General features: G+C 44.1%; 1 protein-coding gene across 1 annotated transcript; it reads right to left on the reverse strand.

Moving 5' to 3' along the window:
* Positions 1-892: 892 nt before the first annotated feature.
* On the reverse strand, positions 893-4,289 carry LOC139198811 (homeobox protein OTX1 B-like). The gene is made up of 3 exons (XM_070827767.1): positions 4,193-4,289; positions 3,497-3,648; positions 893-1,693 (listed from the first exon to the last, which is right to left on the reverse strand). The coding sequence occupies exons 1-3, from the start codon at positions 4,287-4,289 to the stop codon at positions 893-895; spliced, it is 1,050 nt and encodes a 349-aa protein (XP_070683868.1).
* Between the last annotated feature and the right edge of the window lie 5,551 nt (positions 4,290-9,840).

The following is a 9,840-nucleotide window of genomic DNA, read 5'->3' on the forward strand; positions in this document are numbered from 1 at the left end:
TTTATTCCTAAATTAAGGCGCATAATCGTTATATTACCGCTGCACGTTGAGGTTCACGACCAAATCATAACCTCCATGTCAGAGCTTCTGTTAAAACAGTTCAGTTCGATTAGTATCTCATGTTGAATCGATTGTTGTAGAAATAAACTTTTCTTTGGACCGCTGATGTTTTAACAAGACTTTATTATAAAGACACGAATGTACATCTTTCAAATTTCAATGGAATACTGTCATTGCGTGTCTAATTCACATTTTTTTTTATTTTCTTTCCTCTGCAAAGAACAAATAGCAAAAATCTTTCACCTTATAGACAAGTGCTGCAATTCAATCTCCAAAATACAACACCCACAGGCTGGACGACGAGTTTCTGAACAAGATTCAAGTTGGAAATCAGATAGAAGTGAACATCAGCAACCTGAAAACATAGCAGCGTCATGTTTCTGAGAAAAAAAGGGTTTTAGAAAAGTCCACTCAAGAATCTAATTTGTGATTTTTTTTTTTTTTTTTTTTTCTCGCATCAAAGCCGATATTTTGTCTTTGAAGGAAAATTCCAATCATGTTGAAGTTAACTGATCGCTGAGACGATCCCAGACTGCACGATCTGGCAGATTCCACTGAAATTTTAACATTAAAGGCCTTCAAAAGTTGTAAATGGGTCGGTTTCTCTCGAGTTCTGGAGTAGAAAAATAATCCTGGACGAGTGGATCCGGCGGGGCTGAACCCGACGCCTCGGACCTCGGAGACCTCCTGCGTGTCAGTTCGTTCACAAATAAACTTTTTTGTTTTTTTTTAAATGTCTCTACTATTAGTTTAAAGGATCTTCAAAAAAATAAACCACCAACAACAAAAAGAATACTTCTTTGTAAGCAGAGAAGAAGAGAAACACGGGAAGTCACAGCACTTGGAAGCGCCATGAGGCCTGGTCTTTGTAGTCCAAACAGTCGGAGGTGTTGAAGTTGAGTTTCCAGGCCGAAGCCGCCGTCTGCTCTTTGTAATCCAGACAATCTGTGGAGTTGAAGGCGAGGCCGGGCGCGCTGTACGCCTGGTGGTGGTGCGACGGGTGGTGGTGATGGTGGTGGTGCCCCGACGTCTGGCCGATGTGGTGGTGCGGGTGTCCCGACATGGAGCCGCCGGTCATGGGGCTGAGCTGGTGCGGGTGGTGCGGGTGGTGGTGGGAGTGCATGGGCGCCAAGTACGAACCGCACTCCACGCCGCCGAAGTAAGACCCCGAAGCCGAGGCCGGGTAACCCTGGCCGTACGCCGCCGCCGTTTGGCTGTAGGACACCGGGTAGGAGGGCGTGCCCCCGGTGGTGGAGGAAGACACGGAGCGCTGCATGCAGGAGGCGCTGGTGGGGGCGGCGGGGTCGGGCAGGGCGGCTGGAGCCGGGGCCGGGGAGATGGGCGCCGGGCTCCAGATGGACGACACGGGGGCGGTGACGGAGGTAGAGCTGCTGATGAGGCCGGGGCCGCCGAGGCCGGAGGAGCCGGTGGAGGAGGAGGAAGAGGAGGAGGAGGAAGAGGAGGAGGTGGAGGAGGAGGAGCTGGACACCGCCGGCGGGGTGAACTGGCCGCTGCTCTCTGAACCGGTGCTCTCTCTGGCCGGAGACGACTTCTTCTTCATTGGTTTCACCTTGGCGCTGCTGCTGCTCTGCTGCTGCTGCCGACACTTGGCCCGCCGGTTCTTAAACCACACCTGAGGAAGGAGGAGAGGTCGAGAGGTCACAAACCTGAGAAGAGCCGAACCCGCCGGAGCCGGCAGGAAGTGAGCGCCGTCTGCTGCGGACCTGCGAACGCCTCGCGCTCACGTGGTGCAGCGGCTGTGACCTTTGACCTTCACTGCTGACGGCACTTCATCAAGAAACTACTAAATGTCTTCAGCACCAAAGACAAACAAAAAGTAGTTCCTGCTCAGAAGCTGCGTTTCTTTGGGACGAATCACTTTAGCTCACGCTGTAAAGGGCCAGTTCACCCAAATCACAAAGAAAAACCCTCTTCGCTCTGGTGGTGATTAAACATGCAGTTGATTCACGGTGTTGAATTTTTGATTGCTGAGCCATTAAATTACACGTTAAAAACACAACTCTGTCCCTGTTGCTCTGTAGAATCCACAGATTTCACTGTATGAAGCTTTCACAGGGACTATTTCTTTGGTACAAAGTAGTTCCACACGAGGACGCCGTCTGGAAACAGGTCGTTATTTTCGTCCACTGCAGTGAGTCGGACGCAGATGTTTCATAAAACTAGACGGAGAAACACCACCAGCAAAAAGAGAAAATGTCTATTTTTATTTTGGTGAACTAACCCTCTAAAGAGGAACTCTTCAAAATAAAACATTGTTTTTATATTACATGAAGTTAAAATAATAAAACACTGTACCTTTGTGACATAATCAAAAGTACATGATGGAATATTTGTCCAACTAAATTACTGATATTTTTTTTTATTATATATTAATTAGATTTGACATTATTTGAATGAAAACGTTTAACTTATGTAAACTCAACCAGGGCAGTTTTTCAAAATAAAGCTAACAGCACAGAGACCAACATTTTTTTTTTTAGAAACTACAAAAATAAAATATCTTCTCCCACGACTTCACAGCAAATTATTAATAATCTGTTTTATATTTTCCTGTTTTTATTTGCAAATATTTCTTTTAACCAGACCTGCAGTGATTATTTATCTATTTATTTGCCACCTTTTTCTAATTCTGGGAGACAATCAAGGAGATAAGTTTAGAGACTCCTGACAAAGTATAATAAGTTGTATTTTGATATATAAATATTAATTCTGGAATATTGGGACCAAAGCAGAGAAAACATGGCTGCACAGAAACACACACTGGCAGTATATTTTCCTCCTGTGAAGCTAATTGTTGGTCATAATCATGTGTAAGTGAATAGGGGGCCTGATATATCAGCGTTTAAAGGACAACACTGCTGCTGTGGAGGCTCATGCTGCTCACTGAGGCGGCTGAAGGCGGCTGAAGGCGGTCTGTCAGCAGCAGAAAGCAGAGAGGCAGCGGCCATAAAGCTGCAGCTTTGAGCCCAGCAGAGGGCCGCTGCAGCCGCCTTCTCTGGAGGAAGCTCAGCACATCAAAAGCTGCTCCTTCCCTCTCCCCTGGGATTAAAGACAAGCCTACACTTTGCCTCCTCTGCTGTGCTCAGGCTGCAGAGGCACTAAAGTCCATCAGAAAGTGGCACCAAAGCTTTAAAACTGCATAAAAAAACAACACAATGAGCGTGTTTGGTGTGAATCAGATGTAACTTTAGATCATCAGTGACACCTGAACGCTGCCTGGTGACACCTCCAGCCTTCCTGCACTTCTTTACTTTATTTTCTCATTTTCACACCAAACTTTGTGCAAAATTTCAGCACTTTAAAAGCTGAAAACAGACACAACACTCTCCCAAATCACTTCTATATTTCTTCACCCTTATTTATTCTGCCCCCCCCCCCCTTTTTCCCTCTCAGTGAAGCTGAAGCTGCCCCTCACCTGCACTCTGGACTCCGGCAGGTTGATTTTCAGCGCCACCTCCTCCCTCATGAAGATGTCCGGGTAGCGCGTCTTGGCGAACAGCGACTCCAGGATGTCCAGCTGAGTCCGGGTGAAGGTGGTGCGCTCCCGGCGCTGCTTCCGCGGGTTGCCTGGAAGAAGAAGAAGAAGAAGAAGAAGAAGAAATCCTGGTTAATTAATCTGTTAGAAAAAATCGATTTAATTCCCCTTCAGAAGTCTTAAAACGTGGCCCAGGCGCACTGAGAGCTGCGTAAATACATCTTGTTATTTTTTGGGGATAATTCGCTCATTGTGTTTCACTGCTTGTAATTATTATTTCTTTAAGTCCCTTTAAGCTTCTCCGCGGATTTCAACGCGCTCTCATCTCAGTGGAAATATGTCGCTAAGCTGCTGTTTTATCTCCAGGACTGCAGGGCTGCACAGAGAAACTTCTTCGTGGCTCCAAATTCTGCAGAAGTTTAATTTCCCACCATCACACGAAGAAAAGTCCAGCTCGGTTTCACTTTGAACATTCAAATAGAATTGATTTCAGCTTTTTTTTGTGTTTTTTTTAATGCCAAACAGAAGCTGTTTAAGCTGCTGAGGTGAACTTTAAAATACAATTTAAAATGAAAATAACCTCCGCAGCGGGTTAAAGCCCGTGCAGGTGTGTTTTCAGGTGTGTGCGCTCCGTACCGGGGTACCCCACCGATGGGTGCAGCAGGTCCATGGCGGCTCCGCTCAGGCCCAGTCCGTTCATCCCGTACGGGGCCTGTTTGAGATAAGACATCATGCTAGAAGCGCGCAGGGGGGAGACCGGAGTCTGGGCGGGCGGAAAGGTGCAGATCTGCCGGCGTTGAGGCGCTCAGGTCCCCGGTGCTCCGGTCGGCTCCTGCAGGAGGGGGGAGAGAAGCTCGGTGAGTGTGGGGGGGCCACAGGGAGGAAGAACCAGGCTGGAAACACACGATTTATTCAGCTAAAACACACAACTGTGATATAAAGTGTCAGTGAGTTTAATAACGTCATTAAAACGTCTCTTTACGCACAAAAAAAAAACCTCACACAGACGTTTAGTTTTTCTTTAAAATGTCACCAAGAATCCATCTGAACTTATTTAAACTGTAAACTCAACATGTAGAACCAGATTTAAAGCCACTTTTTCCAGCCTGTAATAGAACAGATAGGAGGCCCAGCCTGCAGAAACACGAGCTGAGCCTCCAGAAAGAGTAAATGATCCAAATCACTCCGGATACAAAAACTCTGTGTTTTACATTTTGTGAGTTTTAAAAGGAACAAAGTTTGTCTCTCTGAAAGCTTTACTACACGATTTATCAGCACAAACTCGATAATACATCAGATTAAGTTTTGTTTCAGGTGAATTGAAGCTTCACTTCGAGCCTTTTAGAGGAGAAATAACTAAAAGCTCCTCACACGTCCACCTTCATAAATCGATCTTAATTATTTTTCAATTAATTCAGTTCCCTCATAATTAAACCGACCACTCCAGACTTTACTCTCATTTATCCAAACACAGCTTATCCTCTCTGTATCTTCCACTGCTTCACCCTCACATCTCTTCACTTCCTCACACTAAAAGTATTTGCTTAATAACCCCAAAAGCAACAAACATGTATATTTGTATTTATTCACATTATCCAGGTGTGAAATGATTAACTGAATAATTGTTAAAACACACAAACTACATCCTATAATTCAGTGTAACCCACATTATAAATCTAACCAAGCAGGAGGAATTAAATAAAAGTGCATGTAAATATATCCAGAATAAAGTAAATACAGTTCATTTACCCTGTCGCTCTGATTTGGGCTCGTTATTCCTGCAGGACTTCACAGCTTTAATAAAGTGCCCTAATTGTCAGCTGTTAGTATTAGTGGAAGACAATGTATTTAGATAAGAATTTCCATAATCCCGCCGGGCTCCTTTTAGCAGGTAAATGCTCACATTTCGGACTAACAGCAGCTTTTTGTGCCGTGAAAGGAGCCGCGGGCCTCCTGGTGCAGCTCCACGGAGGCGTCAGCGCTCCGCATAAAGCGCCGCTTATTTCCATAACCGCAGGAAGGAGCCGAATCACGCAATGGAAATGCGTCAAAACTGTGTGCAAATGACCTGCCATTACAATTTAGATTAGATCTACAGCGCCACAATTAGCGGAGCGGCTCTTATCAGCGCAGGAGCGGCCGGGAGGAAGCGCACCTCCACGGAGATAAAGTAGTCCGCCTCACTCAGAAAGTCTGTTCATGTCGTTTGTATTTTCCTGTTTTATATTCGTTATTTCAGAGGCAGAATAAATCCTGTGATGATCTTTTATTTATTTATTTATTTAAAAAAAACCCTGAAAAGTCAATCCAACATATATTTTATTTTATTTTATTTAGAGGTTGTTTTTTTAAATTTCGTTATAGGATAAAAAAAGAAAAAAGCTCACAGCCTCTTTTTGAGAGCTGTCAAATCATTTAAAGTGAAAATCAGGCAAAAGTTTAAGATCCTACACCGAAGCTGTGACTGCAAATCAGCTGCTTCATTCAATGTAAACTAAAGCAAGGTGAAGTTAAATTAAATAAGGTCAAATTAAATTAAATAAGGTTAAATTAAATAAAATAAGGTTAAATTAAATTAAATAAGAACAAATAAAATACAATAAGGTTAAATAAAATAAAAATAAGATTAAATAAAATAAAATAGGATAAAACAAAATAAAATTAGATAAGATAAAAATAAAAACAGGCAGCAGTCTCACCTTTTTCAGGCTCCTTTCTTTTTAAAAAAAAATCCTGTAAAAGCCAAAGCAGTCAGATCCAGAGTTCAAATATCCACATGGAGGAAACTTCGCAGTTTTCTGGCACAAATGACGCAGCTCCGCACCTAAAGGACCATTCCAGCGCAGACGCACTCACCGGGCCGCGCGTCTCTCCTGCCGCTGCTCACTGACGCAGATTGACGCTCGTGTCCGCGGCCCGCGCCTCTAAGAGTCCAGGGAAGCACGCGGGCCTGCGCCCCGCGGGCCAATCACGGCGTTCCGCGGCTCCACGGGGCGACGCGGGCGTCCAATCGGCGCGCGAGCTTCCCGACCCGAAGGCCCGCCCCCCTTCGAATGGAACACGCACCACGTGACGCGAATGGAACGCTGGTGTCAGAAAGTTGAAGGAGAAGCGACGTGACGGCGAGAAACGTTCGATTTAGGCGCTAATTTTAAGAGCAAACGGCACAAAAAGGCGGAATTATGGAGTCTGTGCGCTAAAATAACGGTTGTTTAATTAATCAGCACAGAATCTAATCGTTGTTATTTGTTCTGTGGAGAAATGAGACACTTTTAAATAGCAACGTTTTTCTCTCCTCAGCCTATAAAATGAGAAGTTAGCTAAAAACAGTTAGCATCAAATGTAGCTTGTGGCACACTAAGCGGCCCAGTGCAGGTCTGAGCAGGCAGCTGCCCTCAGGCCCCAACTCTGGGCAAATTAAAGTATTTTTCCTGGCACTTTAAGCTCCTTTTAAATATCACTAAACAGATGTTTCAGTCCTCTAATAACACAGCAGCTGTTCTGGCCTCACCAGGAGTCAGAGCACACACACAGGAGGAAAAATAATAACCAATAGAATAAAAAAGCTGCTGCTTAAACCACCTTTGACACGACGTGGACACACAGAGGATCATCCAGGACTTTAACATGTGGTTAAATCCACTCTTGTAAATCTATTTATTCTCTAAACAGCTGGATAATTTTCTGGTTATTTTATCCAATAATATCAGTGAACACATTCACACATAATGTTAATAATACTATAATAATACCACATTGACAAGTGTATCTATAAATTAAGGAATTTATAAGCCAATAAATCAGCTAAATTCCAGAGCTGATCATTCAGTGAAGGTACCTGTTGAGAAATGTGAGCCGGTGTTGGCCCTCTGAGGCAGGACAACATCAGTGAAAGCAAAAAAAGAAAGCTTGTGTTCAGGGGAAATGAATGTGAACATGTCTGAAATCTTTGTTGTCTCATTTCCTGGGTGTGTGTGTGTATGTGTGTGTGTGTGTGTGTGTTCCCAGAAATTGGCTGCAGCCGACGGCAACAAAGCCAGCGATTGATCACAAGTATCAAGATATCAAATGGACGGAGTCATTGTTGTTGTGAGGGTTTTTGGGGTCTAATCCCAAATTGCAGGAGTATTTTCTTAATGCTAAGCCCGTAAATCCAGGGATCAGGCCGCCTAAAGAGGTGTGTGTGTGTGTGTGTGTGTGTGTGTGTGTGTCTGCTGGAGGTGGTGGGGGTTAAGTTTGGAGAGGCTTCTCGTCTGTGTTGCCGCCGCTTATTAAAAGCATGATGCATAAAATCCCAGGTTGTCAGAAAGCAGGCAGGAGGCTCCGGCCGTGGCTGCTGCACACTTCCAGGGAGCAGAAACTCCCATTAGATATTAAAAGGTGCCGTGCGGACGCAGAACGGGGCAGAAGAGCCCTTTAAATCAGCTGATGAGGGTGAGTTTGAGCCGCAGGATGAAGGAAAAAGGGTGAAGACGAGGAGCAGCAGCACCACAAACACTTCTGCTGTCTGACAAACCTCCAGATGTGGATCCACCAGGACACGACTTCACTGCTCCAGGTGAGAAAAACCTCCTCCTGGTGATTACAGAGGGTTTGTGGGTAAAGTTAATGTGTTTAAAGGGGCAGAGTTTTACCTCCATTAGGGGTAAAATATTGCAAAAGGCTGCAGGCGTGTTGTGTTTGAGGTTCAGGCTGAAATATCAAATAGTGAAAGTATTTTTCCCTCAGGGTGTGTGTGTGTGTGTGTGTGTGTGTGTGTGTGTGTGTGTGTGTGTGTGATTGTCTTCATGAGTTTAGACCTCTGAGGTGGTTGCTGCTGGATTATTATTAAAGCAGATTAAAGCTGATTAAAGGGACTGAAGCTGGTTATTTTTCCTTAATGTGATTTATGGACATTTATGAAAACAAAACAAAAGAATAATAAAAAAAACTAAAACTAAAGTGTGACTTCATCAGCAGCTTTAGTTTCACTTTTTTAAATCCCTTCAGGGGATTATTGCTGATTTGGAGGCAGATATCAGGACGGTGACGTAGAGATGGAAATAAGCCTGCCTGTGATTATGTAACGCTGTTCTGCACTCACATTTCAGGCCAAAGCCATAATGACACGACTGTCATGAAGTGAGGAGTATATTTTATGTGAAGTGTGGAGAAACAAACAAACACGAGCCGTCAGAACTTTATGGTTTTCTTATTATTTAAAGTTTAGGTCAAACTGTAATGTTTGATCATCTTCAGTGATCTGACGGTTCTGAAAATGTGAGGAAAAGTTTTAAATGATCTTCTGTCGTCTATAATAACAGCAGATGATTTCAAAATGTACGCCTGATGTTTATATTTCCCAGAATGCCTCTGTGTTCCCTTCGGGTTTCTCTTAAAGCTTTTATGTCCAGTGAAAATGTTCGGCGCCACTTGAGTGAATTAATCAGTCGCTCAACAGAAAAACTGATAATTAACTAGTTCCACTAATAATCGACTAACTGTTTAAATCTTTTTTAAACCTTTTTTAAAGCAGCTTCTCACGTGTGGTTTATTTTATATTATAATAAAAGGACAAAGTGAGACGTCTGCTGAGGCTCCAGGATGTTGTGATGGACGCTTTTCTAATGTTTCACAGACCAAACGATAACTTGAGAAAATAATCAGCACATTAATCAGTAGGACGTAGTGTGTGTGTGTGTGTGTGTGTGTGTGTGTGTGTGTGTGTGTTTAAGTAGCAGAGAGGAAACTTAATCTGCTTCCTCGTGCAGGTTTTGTAGAAACAACACTTTTCTAAAACACACCGAGTCGCTGCTTCTGCAGAATCGTCTAAAATGTGTTTGACATCAGCGCAGCCAGCTTTTCCTCATGTCGCCCCACAAATCAGCCGACTGAAAGGACAAACAGGATCCTTTAGCAGTGACACACAGGACAGCTGCCAGTCAAACCCTGCAGGGAGTTCTGGGTAACGCCGCCTGTGCCACCTCGCCATAAAGCTGTGGACTGTATCTGTGCTGTAACAGCAGCAACAACAAGTGCACACAGTGGAGAATCACTGTCAGGCTGCAGAGAGAAATATATTTACTCAACGATCCACATCTCAGGAACATCAAACTCAGTGATGCTTCCTTCAGTTTAAAACTTAACGTTTCTGTTTCAAAATAAAATCCAAAGTGTCCGCTAACCAGCAGAGAGGAGGACCTGACGTTTTGTCGCTTGCTCGCTCTCGTGCACTCCTTTACTGGTCTGGAAAATGGAAACTTTAGAAGTACTAATGCAGCAGAGGCTGTGCACCTTCATGAGGT

This window comes from Pempheris klunzingeri, chromosome 3, assembly GCF_042242105.1.
Source record: "Pempheris klunzingeri isolate RE-2024b chromosome 3, fPemKlu1.hap1, whole genome shotgun sequence".
NCBI lineage: Eukaryota > Metazoa > Chordata > Actinopteri > Acropomatiformes > Pempheridae > Pempheris > Pempheris klunzingeri.

Bases quoted from the DNA above. Each gene is read 5' to 3' on its own strand.
- LOC139198811 (XM_070827767.1), bottom strand. From the start codon at position 4,289: ATGATGTCTTATCTCAAACAGGCCCCGTACGGGATGAACGGACTGGGC. The intron at 3,649-4,192 runs GTACGGAGCGCA...TTCTTCTTCCAG, and splicing joins CCCATCGGTGGGGTACCCCG to GCAACCCGCGGAAGCAGCGC. The intron at 1,694-3,496 runs GTGAGGGGCAGC...CTCCTTCCTCAG, and splicing joins TGCCGGAGTCCAGAGTGCAG to GTGTGGTTTAAGAACCGGCG.